Source organism: Alternaria ventricosa (assembly GCF_023758065.1).
Source record: "Alternaria ventricosa strain BMP 2768 chromosome Unknown scaffold_19, whole genome shotgun sequence".
Classification (NCBI taxonomy): Eukaryota; Fungi; Ascomycota; class Dothideomycetes; order Pleosporales; family Pleosporaceae; genus Alternaria; species Alternaria ventricosa.
Window position 1 is genome coordinate 194,479 of NW_026055699.1, and position 23,942 is coordinate 218,420.

Below are 23,942 nucleotides of genomic sequence, written 5' to 3' on the forward strand. Positions count from 1 at the left end.
CCGCTTCTCCCCACCTTTCCAGCATGTGAGTCCATCCTTGCCTCTCGGGCCATACCCGTTCGGAACACTGCCTCCTCCCGAGTACGAGGTCTGTAGAGTTTGGCGAGCAAACCGGACGTCCGTTCCTCTCGACAAGATTTTACTGCCATCGTTCTGTGTATTGTCCGAATTCATCGACGTCACGATACTTGTCTCGGTCGGATTCATCGGTCGAAAATACATTCTGTCTGATTGCGACTGACCCCAGACCGGACACCTTCATGTAGTCTATTAATAGCCGGCCATTAGACAAATTTGCTAAAGTCCACTCGAGGTCCTTTGCCTGGGTACAGTATAAGAAGACGAGAAGCAAAAAAACTGTCACAGAGATACCTATTGGTCTTTTATTAGTTCTAGTATTTCACACGCTTCACTGGATCTTCTCGCGGACTGCTTCGAACCTATGGTGCAGTTACAACGTTGTGCCCAGTCTTCTTGGGGGCATATCTCAAGCTTCAGGAGGGTATCTGTATAAAGTACAGGAAAGCTTACTTTCAGCCATGGCAACATTGACGCGTGGCACAATCTTAAACGTGTACCTGGTCGGTACCAAATAGATTATACCAAGACCGAACGAACACATCAAACCAACAAAAGCATGGACACCAGATGTATCTATCGCGGTTGAAAGATCAACGTATGAAACGCCGAACAAAGTCGATTGCACAGTACTATCAAGTGTATGGGTGGGTTATACACCATGCGAGCCTAACAGAAAGGACAAATGCTACAAAGAAAGGAAAGGCTCGTAAGCCGGATGAACCATACATCAGGCATATCCATGCCGTGTAAATATCCGTAGTAAACGCCAGTCAGATGTGAATATTGCCACCCACCCCGTTCAATCCCAAACGCCAATCCCATCGCATGGGAAGTCATAGATACAAACCCTCAGTCATCCTTGACACTCGCACTAGCATACCCATCATCCACGTCAGCGTCATCCTTCTTCTTGCTCTCGGCCAGTCCAACTAGCATCTTGCTAGCGTCAAGACAGCTGCTGATGATCCTGCTCCGAACCTTGTTGGTCAGTCCACTCCTCCTGCCTGTCTCGTGACCGATCCACATGCGCAGGGAACTTGCAGTCCTCTCTAGACCGCAGCTAGTTTCCTTCTTCAGCGTGTCGTCTGCCATGAATTGCGTGAGAACCTTGTGGGCAGCAACGAAGCTGAGGAGTGTGGTGGTGCATTCGGGAAGGTAGGTGTTGTTGATGACGAAGATGGCGCGGCGGCGGGCTTCGGGATTCGAGGAAGCGGCCAGCGAGAGGCACTTGGCCAGGGTGAGACCTTTCCGCACATCGACTGCAACGAAGCCGTTACCGACGACATTGATGAAGCCGGCATCGGCAGGCTTGGGTGACGATGGAAGGGCTTCGAGGGCTGCCGCGATGCGAGTGTTCCGGTCTTCGTCGAGTACAACAGCTTGAGCGACTAGCGCACGTAGCTGAGCCTGTGAGTTCGGTGGGGCAGCGCGGAGAGCGAGTGCTAGATCAGAAACGACGTTGTCCTTGGATGAGCTGTTCTTTGCACCAAGTGTGGCTGCGAGTCCCTTGTTCAAAACAAGGCTAGAGTACCAGGCCGCAAGCGCATCCAATGGAGAGCAAATGGCAAAGTCCTCGACAACAGCGTCCATGGAGGTGTCTACAGTTGTCTGTTCTGCGCTTGGCCTGTTCCAAGCCAGGTTGTATGCGCGCTGCACAACTGCAGGAACAAGTACCTCGTCGCACTCCCTCTCGATAAGTGCTGCCAGGTGTTTTGGCAACGGCACAGCTTCATTGTTCTGCTTCGACGTGTTTATGGCGATGCGGTGCTCGCTCCGTGCCATGTTCCAGTAGCTTCGGGCCAGTTTCGCACTCAGCTCGTTGAGCATCCACCACGAGCCATGACCTGCATTCCCAAGCTCCCAAAGCACAATCCGAATATGCAGGGCCTTGAGCATGAGTCTCGCGGGTGTATCGGGCAAGGTACCGGAAGCGATCAATGTAAGCACCAGACGGCTCGTGCTGATCTCAGCGTCACCGCCAGTGAGCTGGGCATCCAGTGCGATCTCCCAAGCTTTGACACGAGCGGCTTCTTGTTCCTTGGTAATGCCGGTGAGATAGGCGTATCCTTCCCATCCAATGAGCCGTCGCATGCTGAGCTTGAGGGTCTTCAAGCCCAGAGCAGCGAGCTCGAGGATGAAGTTGTGTTGAGGGACCCAGACTGTTTGGATTGCAGTGAGCCATGCCTTTCGACGTACTTCGACTGGAGAAGCCAGTGATGGTGCGGGTGTTAACAAAACTGCGGGCGGCGACTTCCTCTTCGGTTTCGATTTGAAGTCGAGCAGCGGCGCGACGAGGTAGAAGAAGGCGGCGAATACCAACAGAAGCTTGGCTAGAGGAATCTGAGCTGTGGAGACACCCAGGGAGACACGAGGAGCAAGAATGCCGACGAGATTGACAGGCAGGGCGAATAGGCCGCGTCCAGCTGGCTCTTCTTGTGACTGCTCGCGCTCTGCAAGTCCTTCCAAGATCATGAGGCCAGCAAGAGATCCGACCATGAGCTTGCCCATCATAGCACCGTTGCGTCGTCCGTTGACCATAGGCGCGCCCACTGCTGGGCGACCGCCATAGCCGGGAGGATATGCGTGTGCATAGTGCTGTTGCGGTGGGATGCCGCGCTGGAGGGCGCTGATGTTTTCTGGGACGGGTATCATTCCTTGTGGTGGTCCTGACATGGGCATACTGTGTGTCGGCGTGAAAGGATCTTTGTGGAATCTTGAGCCATCTGGTGTGCTGACAGTGCCGTGTAGTGTTATGGGACCCGATATGGCCATCTTTTCGTAGCTCTCGACCCTGCCCTTCATAGTGTTGAGCTCATCTTGTAGACGCTTGTTACGCTTTTCGAGGTGTCGGATGTACTCGGTGGCTTTGGAAAGGACGGTTGCTTTGTTAAGCTTGTGTGCGGGTGTGAGACCTTCAAGGTCCTCGGGGTCGTCGTCTTCTTCCGTACCATTCGGTCGCGACATAACGCGAAGACTTGGAACACCTTCAATATCAATCAGCTAGTGTCGGTTGCGCATGGGAAAATGACTTACTATCGCGAAGAGCAGCAATCTTGTCGTTGAGGTTCGTCCGATAGCGCTTCTCAATCATGTTGTGGGCGGTCTTCTTGGGCGGGCCGCCCTTCTTGCTCGACGGGGCATCGTCGTCGAGCTCCTCCGAGTCGGCCAATGACTTTCTCTTGCGTGTATTGTTCGTCGCAGGCTCTGGTGATGAATGCGACGAGGTCGAGCTGGCTCGTCCGTTGGTCAGCGAGGTGGGACTGTGGTGGAGGCTGGGCGTGGAGGCGGGCGGTGCGACAAAGCCAGTTTGGTCGAATTGCGTGGGGGAAAAGAGGGTGTTTTCAGCCAGCTGCTGCTGTTGCTGCTGCCATTGCTGAGATGTGTAGTAGGCGTGCTGCTGCTGCATCTCAGCCGTCAGTGGAGAGCTCAGGTCAGCGCTGTTGAAGTCAAAGGCCGGCGGCATGTCAGCGCCCTGGCCAAAGGTGAAGGGGACGCCATGCGATTGCGCGAACATGGGGGCGGTAGTCGGCACGGTGGTGGATTGCAGCGATTGGGATTGTTGGTGAGGAAGGAGATGGGGCGGAGAAGTTTGCTGATCCGGGCTGAGATATGCGGCAGGCCCCTGCGGATTCGCGGGCTTGGGGTCGACGTTCTGGGAGTTCTGAGACGCCTGCGCGGGATCGTACTGCATCCATTCGTTCCAGTTGGTCATGTCGTCAGCGGGCGCGGTGAGGGGCATGTCGTCGCCGGCGGTGGTGAGCCACGGTGCGCGCATGTTGGCGAAGGGGAAGTCGCTCGACAGCATGGGGTCCTCCATCTTGGGCGTGGGTCGCTTGGCCTCGGGAGCCGACGGGTGAATGGGCGGGGGACTTGGAGGCAGGCGGAAGTCGTCAAACACACAGTAGGGGCCGACCTGGATGGTGCAAGGCCATGTTAGCAGAGACTCGAGACATGCAAAAGTGCAAAAGCATTGCGTCACGCACGGCGATTCGCTCCAGCTCCAGCCCATCGTCGGGGCTGCCGTACGGGTCAGAAGCCATTAGGACGGCGTCGGGCTGCTAGCTGCGACAAGAGCGACGGCGACGACAGCGGCGACAGACGGCGAACAAGAGGGACAGTATAGTGTATACAGAGTACGGGTCTGGTAGAGAAAGAGAGGGCTCCGCCTTACCAGCTACTACATGCACATGGAAATCATGCCACTCCTTCGCAGGCTCACGACGCGACTGCGGGCGGCAGATCGGACGGGCTGCCTCTGCCTCAGTGTGCGCCGGGATTTGCTGCACTACCGTCAAAGCGAATGGCCTGCAGGAAGCGTGCGACGGGGCCGGGGCTGTGATTGTTTGCGCGTGTCGATGGGTGTTGGGGTGGTTCGACAAGTCGTATGATCTTGCTCGAGTCGACGGGGGCTAGCCGCAAGCCTCACCGAACAGGCAAGGTCTGGAGATCGCGGTAAGGTCTTCCGTGCAACCACGCGCTGCCTGGGTCGTGTCGCGTCGCTCGCCGATTATCGTGTGCGCCTGAAGGGTAGCCGGAATGGTCGCGAAAAGTACTTTTGTGGGAGTGAGGTTTGCAGCTCAGTCTCAATCGTGGACCGTCGAGAGGCGGGTTGGGTTGCGCAACCACGAATCCCTGTCCCAGCCGCATGACTCCTGCTGCACCTCATCTAAGTTTCCGCCCTCGCTAATTGCCTCTTGCATCTCAGCTGTCGTCGGAGGAATCTGATGCCGTCAAAGATTTGGTTCCATCGGTTTGTTGTGACATGTGGCAGATCTGAGATGACAGATGGGCCCTGGACGATCTCCCGCTTCTGTGGCGCGTCCATGTCTCCGCCATGCACTACCGTACCGTGGTAGTAGCGCCAACGGACAGCTGCAGTATCCAGATCGTCGACCCTCGCTACCGCAGCCGAACTTCATGAGCGCACACATTCGACTGTGATTCTGGAACAATTACCCTTGAGATCCAAAGCCATGACCCAGACATGCCCTCGTTCCCAAGATGTAGTCGTCATAGTGTCCTTCCCAGCGTACCCAAGTGGCGAAACACTGAGCTGTCCTGTATTACCTCCATATGTTTCGAAGAAGTACACTACGAAAAGTAACCTCATCTATTGTACAAGACTGGCTCTACATGCAAGCGATTCTTTTTCCAGTCCAGCTTGATGCATGCGCTCGCTTCCTGTTCACGATTAGCATGACTACTACTGTGTCTATTTCCGATTACTGATATATCACACCTTTTTGCCTCCTGGCAAACTTGAAATGGAATGTATTGAGATCAAAAAATGAGTGATCCATCAATACGGCAAGATTAAGATGATCAAGATGACAATGTTTGTGCGTCTACCTCCATCCTGACTGGCCTCCGTATCCGAGTGTGCATGTCATGCTTTTTCTACTTCGACGAAAATTTGGTTGGGGGTATCTTGCATGTGGTCTTCGGTACCATTTCGCGATCAGTATGTGTGGTAAATGGGCTATGACAAGTATCCATGGTCGTGACGATCAACGGTGTGCGCTGTCAAGAAAGGTCTTCCAAGTTTGCACAACAAAAACTGTGCATGCCGGTGTCCCAGAGACCATTACTTAGAGTCATGCTGAGTAAACAAGCCTAATGTGGATTGCAGTTGGAAACTGCAGTCGAGAACTGCAATCGAGAGAGTCCTTTGGCACAGAAATGACAGAGATGAACACATACAAAGTGAGATGTCGGCCTGTGGTCACAGAGTGACCTGTACAGGCAAAGACCATGGACTCGTGTTCTTTGGATCAGTTCCATGATATCAGTGCGTTGGTGAAAACCTCGCACAAGGCTTTGACGAATGCCAGTCAGAGTAATAGTGCACACATGATCTTGATCATCTTACGTTGCCGTATTGATGGATCGTCTCGTTTTGATCTCAATGGGTTCCGTTTGTAGTTCTTCAGGAGCTGAAGGGGTGTAATATCTCGGTATTCGTCAAGTAATAGTGCATCGAAAAACCCTCTTGAGGCCATAGCATGCGAGTCAAACCAGGCAGCAGAAGGCATGAGCTGTGATACTTGAAGTACTTGTCAGTATTGATATGCTCAGTTGGGGGCAGATGCCGCTCGGTGTATGCACAGCAAGTGTGCGCTGCATTAGTGATTTATGCCTATCATGCCGTCCTCGTACCTCAGAGGCAAATGCGCAAGTGAGAATAATGTATTCTGCTTCAGCGAATCCTTCACGTCGCCAAACAGTAACGAAGTATTCGGTGTCCCTATCAAAGTCATCATGGCAGTCATTACATCAATTCTGCGTCAGTGACGAGTAGCCCGTCGTGCTACACCAAACTCACATCCACTCGCCTCGTTTTGTCAACGAGGTCGACCAGTATCTCATTTGCCAAGATATGTACCCAGACATAAACAAGGCTGCAAGAGCAACTAGTTGCCCTGACGAGCCTGGATGACTCATCTGGATACTTGTTCACGTGGGAAGTGAAGCAGCTTAGAGCTCCACGATCTGCAGTACCCTGTCTTTTCATCCCGACGTGAACTCAATCGAGCACTACTCACGTGGGGATCTCAGGAGAAAGCGGCCGGGAGCTGCCTCTGTCCTGCCAATATTGCCTAGCTTCAAGATGGGTAGGCGGTACTGCGCCGGTAGTAAAACATCTAGAGCTCCGGGTCACTCGTGTGCCGGATAGACAAGAGCGGATCTGCCATTAGCAGTGACAGCATGCCAAAGTGAAGCAGATTATCCACAGTCGTAATATCGATATGCCACGTCCTCACAAAAAGCACTGTCGTAAACTCACCGCCGTACCTGACTGTCGATCAACACGGGTGGGGAACACGACAATTGATACCCTAGAATGCGACCCTGTCACTTGTACGATTCTAGAACCCACAGCCACCGCTCAACGTATGTGCATGCGACGAAAAGCAACGTGAGCGGCAGGTTTTGTCGGATGTTAATCCGGTATGTAGTAGCGGTCCCAGACACACGGAAAGTTTGAAGGTCGGAGCGGAGTTCGCAGGCGCCCACGGTACGTTTTAGTGACGGAGATAGACGTCAGGAGGCATGGCGTACCTGTTTTTCATCTCATGCTGAACTATCGAGTGTTGTACCTCGGCCTGGTGACTTGTTGAATTGATACCCAGAGGATAGGCATTTTTCCCCTCGTGATGGGCTGCCACTTTTCATTAGTAGCGACGGCCCATCCAGTATTCCGGTAGACATCCAGGCTGCTGATCAGTATCTCCGCCATTTCTCTTTGGGCACAAATCCACTTTGAGTGTTGCAACAGGGACCAGCATGGGGCCGCATTTGGCCGTCCATCTTCGGCCTGATGCGTCGGTGACCGCATATCCACAACATCAAGGAGACGAGCGGGTTTGTCTAGGTATGTAGCCTCGACCTAGCGGATCGCGGAGGCTTACCTACCCGGCTATAGTGGGTGTAGTGTGGGATCGACGCGTTTTCGCTAGCCATTAGACAACTTCGCAGTCCACCGTATTCATCACGTGTAAATGGCAGAGACTAGTCAGCCTCCTACTGCAGGGCAACCCGAAACGCCCTAATAGCGTCTGGAGGTTTGCAGCGCCACGTCGTACGAGAGCCCACTCGGTAGGCGATTTTCGTAAAAAGCAAAGCCGGCGCGAAGATCAATGGAGTATGGCCGCAAGCGCCTCGAACCCGAAAGGAATATTTCTCAATGCGCTGGCGACGTGGCTTTCACCGTGACTATGTCGTTAGTATACTCGTAGCTCAGGTGTTCCTACACCGGTGAAGAGAAAGGCAACCAACTCGAGACACTAGCCCTCCACACATGCGAGGACTTACCTATCGCATCTGATGGCGATGGCGTCGATATCATCCCGTTGTTTGCCGAGGCGCCCTCATGGCGCGAACTCGTCTGAGCTTGGCAGATGTAGTCAGAAACTCTATCCCACTTGGTGATCTTGTGCCGCTTTAACGAGCGCTTATCTGGCTGCGCGTAAATTGGCTATTACCTCTCGTAGCGTAACGTGCCGAAAAGAGCGTTTCGTGACAAGCGTAGCGCTGCCTTCTAAACGTTAAATAACAATTTGGGCCAGAAGCGGCTCTGCACCAAGTGAGCTGTCGGCTTATGCTAATTCGTTCCTGTGCCGTCTTTCACACGGAATGATGGCAGCTATTATTGTCGAAAGCGGCGAATGATCTGTGGTGGAGCTGCCGCCGCGTGCCGACGCGGGAGGATCCAGAGATCTACGTCTCGCATTCGCATTCCAGTATCCGGGAATTCAAGGTGAAGCGACAGGGTAATCTCGCATGAAGTGAGGCGTCGGGACCGTACCGTGGAAAGCTCGAGCAATGACGGGTGTCCCTTGAACTGGCAGTTCACCAATGACAGCCAAACTGTGTTTGGGGGGCAAGGGCGTGCGTGGGTTTGATCTTGCAGTCCAGCCCGATCTTTGAGTGCGGGAGGGGCAGATCGATGTCGTCATAGATCTGGCGGAACGAGCTGCTCGCATGCGAACGCAAGATCACCTGAAATGAGCAACCATGGCTTCCATGTCTGCGTTTCGCATGCTAGACCCTGTCGCCATTTAGAGATCTAGAGCCAAGCCGCGACTCTCGTGATAGCCGGTACACCAGAGCCACACCGTTGGACTGCTAGCAGCTGCAGTAGAGGTGTGCTACTTTCATGTACATACAATGTCCACCTGTTCCGATTAGTCGAACTCCGCAGAATGATTACCTGAATCGGTCCTTCTCTTTGCAGATCCAGTTACTCCACACGAGGATTTTCTTCACGATGCGCACCTAGTAAGCTAGTTGCGTTGCTTAGAGCGCATCTGAGTGCGGCGGCAGTTGGCCAGCAAAGTATCGTGAAAAGTCCCGAGTCGACTCTTGTCGCATCCCATTAGCGCCTGGTAAGTTCTTTGTGAAGACTGTGGGCGGCTGCGAGAAAAACAACTCAGCAAGATCCCGGTCAGAATGCAGCCTGGCGGTAGTGTCAGGCTGACCCAAAGGTATGTTGCTTTCTCGTTTGGCATAAGCAGCAGCGCTCCTGCTCCTGCCACAGAGACGAACGCGTCGAGCGACGCACACCACGAAAAAAGTTCGTGCGTCAGAGCGGAGTCTCAGAGCATCGCTACGAACGTGCTCGGCCTGAAGGTCCGCGACCTACAAATCTCCTGCCGTCCGACTGCAGGATCGCAATGCATCGCCAACAAACGTCAACAAAGTAGGGTCTTCCGTAAACCGACATCCCTTTCGCCAATGCCTTCCCTAAAGTGGCCATGGGAAATGATCTTACGCGCCTATAGGCCCACTTCTCCATAAGATCTCCAATCAATACGAGATATGGACGGCTCTATATTTCGATCGACCGTTGCTCGACGCAGGTCGCCAAAAAGAGGTTGAACGTGCCATGCGGACCCTGAGAGAGCGGGACAAGAAACGTTTACTTTTTTCCGCGACGAGCCGGGCGAAAATCGCTACGCCTCGCGGGCTTCTCAACCAGAATCATGGGCGTGGTGATCATATCCTGGTTGGAGTAAAAGCCCGATGACGGACAAGGCTCGAGCTTGAAGAAGAGAAGATTTCGAAACACAATTGGCAGCTTGCGTCAGGTGTCGTACGATGCGATACTCTTGATGCATCTGAACCGGTATGCTGGGTGATGTACCATGTCGCTTAAGCATGAAACCGAATCGGCCAGCGCACATTAGACCGATTTGGGCCGACGTCCGCTAAGCCTGGATAACAGAATCGGATACATGCAGCTGCAGGCAGCAGACGAAAAGGGTGTGCCCGAAACAAGATCACGATCCCGCCGAGCCAGGGTAGATGACTGAGATCTCGAGTCAGCACAGAAATGCTATTGCAGGGATATGGTTAATTTGTGTCGCATGTTCTGCCGGCTCTATTCGCTATCCAGCGTCAGACTTCGAGAAGCACCAATGCGTTTTTTTCTGGGACATGCAGCATGTGCTTCTGGTAAGGATTCGCCTCACTAGTAGTGACTGACCGAAAGAGTAGCATGTGAATCACGCATGGGCCATCGCGTCGCTTACCGATATCTACATGCGGACCAGTTTTGAGTCAACTTTTGCCGCGGGTCACAAACGGCCACATCGGCCACATGACTTGCTCGTCACGTTTTCGGCTCCATCGCAATCAAGAATCGGATACTCTCTTTACAGAATCCGAAGAAGTACCATACAGCATGTCTGCCGTGATTGCTTTTCAGATTGTGAAACCAGTGACTTCTCAGCGTTGTCGCGAACGGAGAAGATGTGGGGCATCGCCTGTCAGATATGACACTGCGGGGCACACACTGCCACACAGCTAGGATGAGAGACCAATGAAGTCGATAAACCGATACACTTTCCGTGGTCAAATTCAGATGCTGAACCAAGTGCCGGACATGCAAGGATAGGGTGTCTGCTTCCAACAAGAAATTCATAACTGGACCTAGATTGCTGTGTCAGCGATGTCAGGTACTTGTGGCTCACGCCGAACTTGAGCTTGGGATCCATGGATTCGTTCACAAGGATGGAGAAAGGTTAGGTCTCTCCAATTCCTTCGAAATGTCGAGCATAGGTTGCTCTCAACCGGCAACCACGTGAGCACAAATAATTCCTGAACTTGATTCATCCCTCACAATGTGCGTTTTGAAACGAAACAGAGCTTTCGACCCTGCCCATTAGTGACATGGGTAAGTCGTCAGCGCATGATTGGATTTCGCACCATGTAACACTGCGCAAACCGGCGCATGTCAGATGCCGGCTGCTTGGAAATCCAGACATGACTCCGGATCGGACACTCGTCAATCGGACGCGTGCTGCAAGGTGGTGTCGAGAAGTCAGCCAAAATTAGCCGTTGTGTTGTGTTAAGGCGTACCGTACATAGAAGGATGTTTTAGCGAGATTCAACGATGGCGCAACCGAGCGTCTGCGCCGGTTCAACGTTACAAGCCACCGATACCACGGTCATGCTTGCGCCTTATCCTCATCGCAGCCACTACAGCATGGGACGAGCGGCGGCCATGAGAATAGTGAAGATGAACAGAGGCACTCAAAGGCTGTGAGACATGGAGTATGTGGTTTGATGCATGCTGCGGCGCCCAACGATCATGTTGCACTCAATATCCAGGGCAGTGTTGAACGGTGACCGGACCGGAAAGATGACGCCGACAGTCACTTCACTCGGCTTGCGCATTATGCTCAGACCGTTGTCAGCCGGCGTGAGGGACATTCCGAGAGGCCCTTGTGGTTGCATCAAGGTTCACAGGGTACGAGGCGTGAGTAGTAAGAGATGACGAGCGTAGATGGCTGACGGTCCCACTGGTACAGCTGGATCGCTACGGAGACTTGTTAATAGCGTGCCAGCGATCTTTGGGTCGGTTACGGTCTGATCATATTGACTCGACAGCGCCGGAGCGCATTGGTCATAGCACGGACGTTTAACAGACGCGAACGCACCAAGATGCCGTCGTGCAGGAGGTAATTCCATGCGTTACACTAAACACGTGTAGGCGTCAACGGTCAAGCGCTTGGAGTTGCATGGTTCGGAGCAAGATGGGGCCAGTGCAGATAGTTGAGGGGGTTTAGCGACTACTGACGTAACCGAGAGACGCCTGCGAAGCCTGCTTGCGAAGCAGAAGTGGGACAGAGCGATGGCAGGAAATGGGCTGATGGATAGACGCGCCAAATGCACGCGATAAGACTGGCTCAGACGTCTGATGGAAGTTCATGAATCGAAGCCTGTCGGGCCGATGGGATCTGGCGAGCTGAGATGGTTCTTCGGCACCATGTGCCTTTTTCTGTGAGAGCGCTTCTGGCGTCCGCACCCCCGCTGCACTAATCGCACTGCCACCGATTCAGATGCGCGGGCACCCCTGGGGCGATGGAGATTCCCGAAGTGGTGTCAGGTTAAGTGCCTGACAGGAAGTTGCGATAGACCGTCGGCTGGAGTTGGTGCCCAACACATGACTTCTGGCGCGCGGCGGGCGCAAGTGACAGCAGTGGAGGGCTCCGGTACCGACAAAGAGCTGTGCGAGGCGTCGGCGCTGGTGGGTGACAGTTCGCTGGCTGTGGGCGCCAAGGGACGGAGTGACAGGACGGGCGTGGGTGCAGGCCGGGGTGGATGCATGATGGAAGCTCGGTTGCATCTCGATTGCATGCCACAACGATAATTCGTGCCATGGCGGCGGGCTGTTCCTGTTCGGGCATGGGCGCATCTCACCTCGTGTGCGCGGGGTGCCCATTCGCGCGGATGGCGGTCGCGATTGACGTCCCTGGTCGTAACGGCTGCGGATCGAGCAGAAGAATGGCGACGAGCCAGCCCACGCCCAAGCCGCCACCGCCCAACGGACGTGGGCCCGTCATGCAGCATCGCCATGGCGCCTTGAAAAATCAGACTTGCTGCTTTTAGGGGGCTGCGCGATCTGATCGGGCAAGCGTTGCAAGGGCGGGCATGGCGTGTCGCATATCCTTGCCCTTTGGGTGGACGCTTTAGGAGTCCGCTGGAGCGCTCGAGTGTTGCATCAAGAACACCCAGCGACCGCCCTCTCCACCCACATCCTTGCTGGGGGCAAACAGACGTGCCGTATCCAGAGCATCCTAGTCCGCGCGCTGCACATCCTCGTCACACTGAGCGACTACTTGCTGCCGGAGCGGTTCATCTCCGATCGCATCTGCTTTAGCCCGCTGCGGTTGTCTTAGCCCTCGTCTCCTCTCACACCATGCCTGCAGGCATAGAGGAGGCGCTGAATTCCGCGTAGTGTGCTGTGAGATCACGGGTTTTGCCTGATCGCCGCTCTTCCGCCCATGTCACACCTGCCCATCTCTTTTCCACATCATCCAACACACCCGCGCCGCCTCGGAGCACCAAGAGCGACGCACAGCAAGAGACGGACACATAGTGCGGTATTGAGTGTGTATCGACGCAAGCGATCCTTCCACGGCCGTCGTGCCCGCGACACTACGTCAGCCACAGCATCGACAAGAGAAAGAGCGGCAGCGACAACAACATCAACAACATCCCGCAGTCTGCCTGCCCACCGATTCATTCGTTGAAGAAAAAGAGACCCGGACGTCGCCACTGCTGAAATCCGGCTTTTGGCTGCAATTGCAACATCACTGTGGGGCTTGGAAGAATCGGACTGAATTGCTTGGCCACGCTTGCGGAGGAAAGAGCAAAGTGAGACGCTTCGTGGCGATTGACGTTGTGCGGGAAGGAACGACCTCAGGTTTCCGAGCTGGTCGACGTTGTGCGGGAAGGTACATCAACGTCGCGGCACCCACGATTCCCCGCCATCGCGTTGCCGCAGCAGTTCGCTGTCGCATCCCACCACCACGACCCGTCCGACACAGGACCCACCATGGAAACCATAGATGCCGGCAACAGGCAAAGGTATGTTGTTTGGCCCCCGCTCCCTTCCCGACGTACGGGTGCTAACTGTCCGTCGTAGCATTGGTCTGCCGTCAATCATCCACATGGACGCCGATAGAGTCAAGCGTGAAGAGGTCGAGTATCAGAGAAAACACTCTGCCGCCGCTGCTGCTACCATGCCCAGCCCGTTGCACCCCTACGCGGGGCCGCCGCATTTGCACAGCAATCACCAATCGTCAGTCGCCAGCGCAGTACCCGGCTCGCTTGGAGGCCTACTGTCTCCTCCCGACTCACGCAGGACCTCTGGCGACGAGAAAGAGTCGCAACGACCAACGGCCCGGCAATCCCTGCCATCGATACATGAAGCCCTAGGTTCGGAACAGCCGCTGCCATTCCCAGCTACAGTGCCTCCACCTTCAGCCATCACTTCAGCTCCTCAGCATTACCATCCTCAATCTGCTGCTGCTTCCCCCGCCGAGCCACGGCCACGACACTTTCCATCTGACCTCCAGCACGCCAGCCAAGGACCCTCCAACCCATTCACCTACCCAAGGAGTCCTTTTGTCGGGGCCCCAGCATCACCCACAGTCTCCCGACAACCGCCCCAGGTTCAGTCAGAAGCTTTGCCTCGTCCGCCCTTCTCGGATCCACGGCCGCCGTATTCTACCCCTCAACACAACTCAAAACTACCTGCACTTCACCCACTGAAGACTGCACAATCCCCGCCACCGAGCGCAACTCGCCCCAGCGTCTCATATCCGTCCTATCCGCCACCACCAGCCACCTACGAGAGCCCTGCTCCTCCATCAGCGGCACCCATGAACCATCACTACCCGTACACGCAGTATCCCCCTGGCTATCCTTCATCGGCCCCCTCAGCAAGTGCTCCTAACTCTGCTTACCCACCGGCAAGCTCAACTTACTCTGCCCCACCCCGTTATCCCCCACAATCGTGGCAGGATAACTCCGAGATGGCTCGCTTGGAAGAGAAGAAGATCGGACGATCAAGTCTAGCCCCATATGGCGAGTCAGTCAAGCGCCATCTAGAGAGTTTCGATCTTGAGGCTTCCCTCAACGAGATGGCCGACGGATCCGGACGCATTGCAGAGTTTTCGAAGATCTACAGACAGCGCGCGCATGAGAACCAACGCATTGGCATGACACCACAGTCAATGCCCCGGTTAGAAGAGGTCGACGAAATGCTCAAGCAAAGCGAAAGGATCCAGATGTCCCTTCAGCGGATGCGAGACGTCGTTTTCAATCATCAGCAGGCGAGCATTGTGGAGCCCCCTCAGGATCCACGGTATAGACCGATGAATGGCTACGATGACAATGCGAGCAACTACGGCGATGACAACAAAGGGATGGGCGGCTTTGCTGGTGGCGATAACAAGACCCGGAAACGAGGCGTAAGTGCTCCACACCCGATCGACTGACAACCTTTACTGACGCACCTGACAGCGAGCTGCGCCGCCAGGTCGATGCCATAGCTGCAATAGAGCTGAGACCCCTGAGTGGCGAAGAGGGCCAGACGGCGCCAGGACCTTGTGCAATGCTTGCGGCCTACGTAAGTTGCCAGGCCACAATAGTATATGTGTTCTCAGACTAACGTTGCCTTCAGACTATGCAAAGCTAACCCGCAAAATGGGTGGCAAGCAAGCCATGACCAGCTCAAACTTACGACCCAAATCCATTGACCATGGTTCACCCACGATGTGATTATCGACCTCAGTAATTTTCTAACCCGACATACAACCCTTGGAGCCGTACATATTTGCTTCGACATTTTTCCTGGGCTTGTCACCACCATCACACGTCTCCATCATCTTCACTACATAGGAGTGTTGGCGCAGATACTGCTTGCATTTACACAGAGGGCCCATGCCTACTGGCGGGTCTTACTAGAGACCATGACCCTGTATCATTCACATTTCCGGCGGGCCCATATACCATTTTCTAGGGACGTCATTTGAAAACGGCTTGGTCGACTCTGGAGGAGAAGGTGGACCGAGATAATCGGTCCTCCGTATCAACACACCGATGTTGCCCGCAGCGGCTCCAGAACTTCATGCCATGCTCAGCACTAGGGCTTCACGTATACTACGGTCTATTTCTTGCTTGTCTTTTAGTAGTAGTAGTTGCATTTTGGCACATACACAAGGGTTTCCAGGCCCGCGGACTGGCTGAAGGCGTTTTCTGTATATCACCATCTGCTAGGATGGCTCGATCATAGGTTGGGCGTTTCGGTGCGCCGAAACAAGCGCTTACCATCTCACGATTACTGTTCTTCTAGGCATTCTTGCGCGACACACTTTGCTAGAAGTGTGCGAGCCTTTGGGGATTTTGACAGGCGTTTAAAAAGAGATACCACCGGCTTTCAGGCCTAGCGACGTAGAAGCTATTGAATCTAGAAGTTAATACCTTATATCCTGTTTCACTTTGCGCATCACAGTCGTATGATAGCCGCTGCTCCTCGAGTGTATGAGGAAGGGTGCCGCAGTGCTCGCACCACAGCCCACGACTGACGCAGGCTCGTCCCAATATAAACAGGCTGCCCGCATATTGTATCATCTGTCAAATAACAACTCATCGGAGTCGCACCTTGCAACCCAAGTAGCTGCAGAAGGCCTAGAGTAGCGAGGACACGATAACCTTGCGTTCTGGTGCCCCCAATATGCAAGGCGATGTGCACCTCGACGATGCGAAGTGTGCGGCACGCTTAGCAGCAGCCGATCCTGGTCGTGCAGTACCGCAATGGCGGATGCTTAGCTCAGAAAACACCACCGCCCAAGAAATGAGCCGGCTTGGTAGAGCGAAGAAGAGACATGTCGTCGATGCTTCTGGAGCCAATATTTGCGGCGCGGTCGCGGTATCATGCCACCGGAGCCCGCGGCCCGCGACAATGGTATCCAAGGGGACCCTTTCGCAACGTACATTATCGGGATTCTCAACCTAGGTACGCGACGTGGTCTTGCGCCAGTAGGAGGGCTTTGCACGGCGTAGCGACATGCGTGCACGTGGTCGAAGACAGCGGTAGGCGAGGCGCATTGTGGACAGCAGGAGACTACGCCGTGCGCATTTGCACATGCGGACTCGCTGTCAGGATGCCCAACCATGTTGCGCAAAGAAAGATGGAATGCGCGCACAGCAGGAGTGTCACAATCAGTTGATGTCGTGACCAGCTGACGAAAGAGGCAAGCGTCATCGGCGGGGTTTTCCTCCTCGGAAGGGGCCACAGGAACTGCTTACTGCATCGCGCATTAATAATCCATACACCCGACTCTAGCTCTGCAAATTGCCCGTCGATGCCAGCAGTGCGCGTAGAAATTGCTATTCCTTCAATCGCCCGCCATTCGACGATCCCTTGATAACGCAGGAAACCGAGGCGTCTGCAGCGCGTCCAAAACTGCAAAAGCCCTGCGTTGCATCAAACCCCGCTAAACGTCCTATAATCTGCAGTGCTCCCCGAACACCTCCCCGCAATCGCCGTTCAAGACGAGAAGCCACCCATTCACACGTCTGCTCGGCCCGCCCGTGCACCAACCCGCATTGGACTGCCTACCGCAACGCCTTACAGAACTTGGGGATGGGTCTGCTGTGAGATCCGTGCTACTTTGCGCGCCGCCCGAGCTAATGCCATATCAAGTGCCCTTGGAACGCCTCTTGACTGGCCAGAGGCCAAGAAAGTTGCTGGCCAGGTCAGGTCATGGGGAATTGAAGTACGCTCGGTGACAAGACCCCGAAGGAATACTACTGATGTGATTGACAGCAATTACTCGCTATCTGGCGCAATGCCAAAGGCAAGGAGAGGGATGCCCTTCTTTGGGGAGATGAGGTGAAGGATTACCATCCGCTCGTCCGTTGCAGCGTCGGCGACTGACTGCCGTCCAGATCGAGTACTTGGTTGTTTGCTATGACCAGGACAACCGCAAGGTCCGACTGTCGCTCCGTCAGGCTGATATCCTAGCTGCGCTGGCCAACGATGAAAAGCTTCTGCAGCAGGGCGGCGGAGTGCCTGACTTGCAAACCGGAGACGCCGAGTGAGCCTGACTGTCCAGATTTGGACGTCTTGTACTGACCATGGCAGCGCGAAGGAAAACCCGGCGCCGGTGTTCCATCCTGAGTTCGGCAGATTCATGCTCGAAGCAACTCCTGGGAAGCCATGGGGCATTGGCTTCCAGGACCTGCTTGACGTTGAACCAAACATGAAATGGAGGTAGATCAGACCACCTCATCGTCGATGAAGTGATTGCTCACCTTTCTCGCAGACGAACCATAGCGAAGGATCACATGGCACAGACCGAGTTTCCAATCACATTAACAACGTTCCCTCGTCTTGGATCGGCCGATTGTATCGTACCATCGTATCCTGTTTCAGGACCCAAACTGCGCTCCCAGTTTGTTCCGGACGAAATTGCCAATCCACACATTCGCTTTCCCACACTGGCAGCAAACATTCGTTGGCGGAGGGGCCGAAAGGTCGAAGTAAACGTCCCGGTTTTCAAGGACGAGAACACGCCATGGCCGTGGAAGGACCCTACAGTCAACTATGACATGCACAACTGGCCTGAAGATGACGACGTGCGTAATGGCGCTGCCAAGGACAATTACATCCACATGGATGCCATGGCTTTTGGCATGGGAAGCTGCTGTCTGCAGATCACTTTCCAAGCGAAGAACATTGAAGAGGGAAGGAAGATGTACGACCAGCTCAGTCCGATAGCACCTATCCTGCTAGCATTGACGGCGGCGACCCCCATCTACAAGGGCTTCCTGGCCGACACCGATGTGCGGTGGAACCAGATTAGCAGGGCGGTCGATGATCGTACGCCCGAGGAACTTGGGGAGAAGGTAAGTCATGTAATTGTTGAGTATCACGAATCCGCTGACACGTCATAGCCGCTCAAGAACGACCGATGGCGACTACCCAAATCTCGCTACGCATCAAACTCAACCTACATCTCCCAAGATCCTCGCCTACGCCCTGAGTATCTGGACCCGGATCTCATCATTGACAGCGACATCAAGCAACGGCTAGTCGAGGGTGGCATGGACGATCTCCTAGCGACACACTTTGCTCACCTGTTCATCCGCGATCCCATTGTCGTTTTCGCCGAAGATCTTCAAGATTTGGACCTTACCAAGGCCGACCACTTTGAAAACCTGCAGTCAACCAATTGGCAGCACATGCGCTTCAAGCCGCCACCAGCTGGTTCCGACATGGGTTGGCGGGTCGAGTTCCGGCCCATGGAGATCCAAATCACAGATTTCGAAAATGCTGCATTCTCGATCTTCATTGTGCTACTCACCCGTGCTATCCTTTCATTCAACCTCAACTTCTACATTCCCATCACGCTAGTGAGCGAGAACATGGAAACAGCGCACATTCGCGACGCTGTATCGACGCAGAAATTCTGGTTCCGAAAGGACCCTTTCTCGGCGCACAAGTCGGGCGGAACGGGTACCTCTACACCAGCTGGAAATGCCAGTCGCCCTGCGACGCCCACCGGCCCAGTGGAAGATGAGTACGAGCAGATGACTATCAATGAAGTCATCAACGGAAAGACTACTTCCGATGGCAATGGCTTCCCGGGTCTCATCCCGCTTGTGGAATCCTACCTCAACAGCATGAACGTCGATGTTGAAACACGTTGCGATCTCGCCACCTACCTGGACTTGATCCGCAAACGCGCCAATGGAACATACTGGACTGCGGCCAAGTGGATCAGGCATTTCGTTCAAACGCATCCAAAGTATAACAAGGATAGCGTTGTTGGAGACGACATAACGTACGACCTCGTCAAGGCTGCGGAACAGATCACACGTGAAGAGGGCAAGGACGGCTTGGGTGTGGAGATGCTGGGCAAGCGTCGTTGAGTGTGATTAGTCGATGAAGACACTTGATGAGGGAGGCATGTTCTGACACATAGATTCCATATACCTCATTGCATGTAGATAGAAATACTAGACTTGAAACTCGAACCCACTGTCGAACTTGTCTAAATCTACTCCAAGCTTGCCGCATATGGTACGATAATGATGTACAATGAAATTAAACCCTCGATCCTGTCAAAAAGAGAAAGGAAAGAATCGCAACGATCTTCGTCAACCCTTTGAATAGCGTAAACGTCAGAACCCTCGATATCTCCGCTCCCCGAATTGACTTAGATATCGCTGCAGGCCTGCCGTCGTTGTTAGCAAGATTGTTACACAGAGTGAAACAGTAGTGTTGACATACCATTGAGTGACAATATATCAGCGAACCAGCGCTCAACATCCCCTCAACCTCTCGCTCAACTCTCCATCACATAGTCGCACACTGAAGACCAGGAGGCCCCATCTCGTTGATCTTGGGGGTAATCTGGCACCTTGACTTCTTCGTCCTTGGTGTCCGTTGCTTGTTGCTGCTGATGATGTGTGGCTTAACTTGGAAAGGGGCCTGGGTAGATGGGGCCCGTGTCATGTCGTTGACGAGTATGGAGATGTTGAGGATTGTGGAATCGAAAGTGGGAATGATAGTCTTGATGAAGAAGTAGAAGATGAAGAGCTGAGCCAGCAGCTGTGAGATGGTTTCCAGCATCGTGTCGTTGTGTTTGGTGGGTGTGGTTTGTATCTTCTGTGTTGATGTTATGGTTGGTAGTACTTCAAGAAGATGCTCATATATAGATGTCGAGTCTATCGCAATATAGAATCGTGAAGCAAAATTCGTGAGAAGTAGAAGTCGTGTCAGGAGATTGGAAGAAGTAGATGTCAAGGTATGTGTAGGCGCATCGACGGAGAAATCCCAGCTGTCTACCTGCTTACCATTGTTGTGGCTTACCATTGTACCGTCGCAAAGAATATAGCAAGTGAAGCTGTGCTGGACAAAGAACGGCGAAGGTTTCAGCTTCATGCTATTGTTCTGGATACAGTGTGTGCTTATTCCTACTTTGCTGCGCGACCTGCGTAGTGGTGACATGCGTACGAGTACTGACGACGTATGACGGTATCGATCGAGTAGTACTTATCCAAACGCTTCAGGTAAGCTACAAATGTGTACCTCATACTTCGTCCGTTGTGTGGTTTGTGGGTGAAAGACCGACGCTGAACAATAGCTACTTGAGAATGGGAGTGACGTCACTGCTACCAACCCAACTTTCCACGATGCGCCCACGAAAATTCATAGAAGCCACTGCAATAAGTTCATAAGACATATATTACTACTATTTACATTTCAATGACCAGCATTTGTTCTACTACCATCGATATCGTCGTGCTTATACCATACAGCTCGAATCCCATACCCACGACCTCCTCCTCAACGAAATATATCTATTCTATTCATGTGCATGCTTAGTTGGCGCCCTGAGCAAGTCCGTTAAGGAAACCCTTGAGTCCGCTCTTAGCAATGGCACCAGCACCACCACCGCCTGCAGCTGCGCCAGCACCTCCAGCACCTCCAGCTCCAGCTAGGGCCGCGGCCGCACCGCCACCACCGAGGGCGCCAGCACCACCAAGAGCACCAGCACCGGGGAAGCCGAAGAGTTTCTTGGAGCTGGTCTCAACGACGACGTTGTTCTTACCAAGGCCTGCGAGGAACCCAGCAAGACCACCACCAGCAGCACCGCCACCCTTGCCCTTGCCATTGCCGTTCGTAGCCGCCTTCGCTGCCGTCGCCGCATCACCAGCCGTACCACCGAGGACGCTCTTGGGAGTAGTTCCAGCGAGGTTGTTGACGACCTGTCCGCCGCTGATGCCACCCTGGGGAGAAACGTTGTTGTTTGCCTGAGCAGCGAGGTTCTGGTACTGAGTTACGGCCTGAGCGTTCGGTGGGTTGATGACCATGACCATGCCTTGTTGGCAATGTTGGGCTTGCGAGCAGTAGATGTACATGGGCTGGTTGTCGACGACGGGGACCATGAACATGGGTGTGTTTCCAGCTTGGCGGTTGTTGTTGCGGTTGCGGCCGTTGCCTTTACCGTTAGCGGCAGCGGCAGCTCCAGCCGCATTGCCAGCACCGCCAGCGCCGCCAGCGCCACCTGCACCTGGGGAGCCGTTGGGGTTACCGGGGATGGGCTGGAAGTCGGAGAAGATGGCGTTGGCCTGGGGCTGGCAGGGGCTGTTTGCGTCGGAGGAGGCGACACTGTGGTTCTGTGGTGATAGAATCAGTATCTAATGTAACTAGGAGGAGTGATGAAGTGGCGTACCTGGCTAACGAAGTTGAAAGCGACCATGTCGCCGGGTTGGGCAACAATAGAGTTAGGCGTAAACTGGAACTTATTGTTGGCAGCAACCGTGACCATCATGGTGGCAGCGGAGGCAGTCAAGCTCTGGGCCAAAGCCGCGATTGCGATGTTCGAGAAAAGCATGATGATTTGTATTAGGCTGAGATGATTTGGATTAAGTCGAAACGTCAGGATGACAATTAAGAGTAATAGTGAGTATTAAGAAAGATGCTGTAGAAGATATCGATGGTAGTAGAAAAGTAGTAGAAGATGGGAAATGCGCTGCAGATCTGGTTATTGGAAGATGCGCAGCGTCGAGGGTGACTATATACTGTTCTTTCGCGTGCCTAAGAGCCTCCATCGCTCCGCTACTAACGCTGCCGCAGACATCGGAAAACGCTGATCGAAACAGTTTGCCTGATGTTCGCGACGCTTGAGAAAAGTCTGGATAAAGAGCTATATGAACATGTGGTGTCAGATGTTTCGTGCCGAGTCTCATGCCAAGTGTCAAACATGCGAAAACACTACTAGTGGGTCTCGAGGAGATCTCTTAGATGCGACTGGACGGTTGCTAGAAGTGACAGGACGATTCCTAGATGCGACTGGACGATTGGCTGTGCGACTTCAAGCAACAGTGTCGTTCCTCTGGTTTAACACGTTCCAAATAGTACGGGAACATCATCAGTCAAACGGCGTCGGTTTTCCAAATTATCCGTCAGCGACAGATGAACTGAAGGACTTACTCTGCATTGCGCTGACGACATGTCAACTCTTTCATATTGATGCGCACTCCTCACACGGAAGAGGCCAGACCTTTTGGAAAGCTCCATCGGTCTACGACCTCGTGACTGCGCAGGGCGCGGACAAGGTGATAGAGCTGACTTTCTCACCTGCTGTCTTTCACCCCGTTGTGCTGAGAAGGAAATCGAGATCCAAAGTACTATGTACACCATTGACGATATCTAGTAGCATCGATCCAGTGGGAGGATGACATCGCACTGGTGAGCCAAGGCAAAGATTGGAGGTCTGCGCGATGTGTGGGCGAGAAGCTTTGGAAATTTCGAAACATGCAGCCTTGCGGCGCCATAGGCACACTATTTCCAACGGCCTCGACGATCGTGTTCGTGAAACAGAACTGCGCAAGCGCGTGCTCAAGCGCTGATGGTGCAGGAGGTATCTGTCTGGTGAGGGAGCTCATCTGGACAAGCCGTGTGACGATGCTGACTTTGCGATGCACCGTTCTGTTAGACATGTCAAGCCTTCCAACCTCGAGGCATATAAAACTCGTGTTGCCTTGTCGTGTCTAGTCCTGCGCCTCACTCCTGCCTTTTTTCTGCGCTCCCGAACGGGCTCATGCGCCCCACTAATCGTTGCCGCTGGCTTCCGGTCCAGAACGAAAGCGTTCTGATGAGGTTCTTTTCGAAGGGCAGTCGGCCGGTTCGGACGTAAGCAGTCTTACTGCCCGCTAAAGACGGCGGCTCTGACCGAACGGCTGCCAATACGATACCGGTAGCCGGGTTCACTCCGAATGGCCTCGGTGCTAGATTCGATAGTCTCGCGAAGGGCAAGCGAGTCTAACGATGTACAGCAGGCGGAAGCGGCGCGACTGGTGAGCTTGCTTGGACGATGATACATACCTGTGAGTTGTCTTCAGACTTCTCCATACGAAGGGGCGTCGTCCCCACACGCGAATGGAGATCAGCGTTCAAGCATCGCCCTGACAGCGCGCCTTCCGCATCCCAGAGCTTCGGGGGCCCAAACGCTAGGTGACGATAACGAGAGCATGTTTCACGCTTTCGAATGTCGCTTGGCAGGCGTTGCTGCAGGGAGAGTCTAGCGAGATGAGGGAGCGACGCACGGGCTGCGGTGGTTGAGACGGAGCGACAGTTTCAGAGCGAGACAGCAGGGTAGACCCGGGACGAAACGGCAGGCGACAGCGAAGAAGGGGCTGCACGCGCAGTGGCACGAGTCGATGGAAAGACCGCGGAAGCCGACGCGTGTAAAAAAGGTGGAAAAAAGGGACTCGATTGCGAGGCCGCCCCAAGGCACCGAGCATCTCGCTGGATCTGCAGTGGGAGCGTGACAGCAGCCAGGTCCGGGGTCGGCACACGCCAACAAGCATGCTCCTCCCGCACGACATGCATTGCAGATTGCGCGTGGGAGATGCGGACATTTGGAAGCTGACTGCTGACAGACAGGTGAGTGATTTGAGATGGAGTGTGCCGGGCTTGGGTCCATTCATGCGCATGCCACGCTGTTCATCGTTGCGGAGCAGAGACGAGTGCACACCAATGCCGTTGCAGA

At 54.1% G+C, this 23,942-nt stretch overlaps 4 protein-coding genes across 4 annotated transcripts; 2 read left to right on the forward strand and 2 right to left on the reverse strand.

Annotated features, from left to right (window-relative positions):
• Nucleotides 1-930: 930 nt before the first annotated feature.
• On the reverse strand, nucleotides 931-4,121 carry J4E93_008996 (uncharacterized protein; the record flags this gene model as incomplete). The annotated part of the gene is made up of 3 exons (XM_049346890.1): nucleotides 931-3,065; nucleotides 3,115-3,994; nucleotides 4,065-4,121. The coding sequence occupies 3 exons, from the start codon at nucleotides 4,119-4,121 to the stop codon at nucleotides 931-933; spliced, it is 3,072 nt and encodes a 1,023-aa protein (XP_049195845.1).
• Nucleotides 4,122-14,405: 10,284 nt separating this feature from the next.
• Nucleotides 14,406-15,153, forward strand: J4E93_008997 (uncharacterized protein; the record flags this gene model as incomplete). Its single annotated transcript, XM_049346891.1, has 3 exons — nucleotides 14,406-14,843; nucleotides 14,896-15,001; nucleotides 15,056-15,153. The coding sequence occupies 3 exons, from the start codon at nucleotides 14,406-14,408 to the stop codon at nucleotides 15,151-15,153; spliced, it is 642 nt and encodes a 213-aa protein (XP_049195846.1).
• A 1,155-nt stretch (nucleotides 15,154-16,308) lies between these two features.
• Nucleotides 16,309-19,311, forward strand: GCS1 (Zn finger-containing GTPase- Activating Protein for ARF; the record flags this gene model as incomplete). Its single annotated transcript, XM_049346892.1, has 7 exons — nucleotides 16,309-16,390; nucleotides 16,894-17,153; nucleotides 17,204-17,269; nucleotides 17,326-17,474; nucleotides 17,522-17,650; nucleotides 17,703-18,285; nucleotides 18,334-19,311. 7 exons carry the CDS (start codon nucleotides 16,309-16,311, stop codon nucleotides 19,309-19,311), a joined length of 2,247 nt encoding a protein of 748 aa, XP_049195847.1.
• A 1,455-nt stretch (nucleotides 19,312-20,766) lies between these two features.
• On the reverse strand, nucleotides 20,767-21,719 carry J4E93_008999 (uncharacterized protein; the record flags this gene model as incomplete). Its single annotated transcript, XM_049346893.1, has 2 exons — nucleotides 20,767-21,564; nucleotides 21,621-21,719. The coding sequence occupies 2 exons, from the start codon at nucleotides 21,717-21,719 to the stop codon at nucleotides 20,767-20,769; spliced, it is 897 nt and encodes a 298-aa protein (XP_049195848.1).
• Between the last annotated feature and the right edge of the window lie 2,223 nt (nucleotides 21,720-23,942).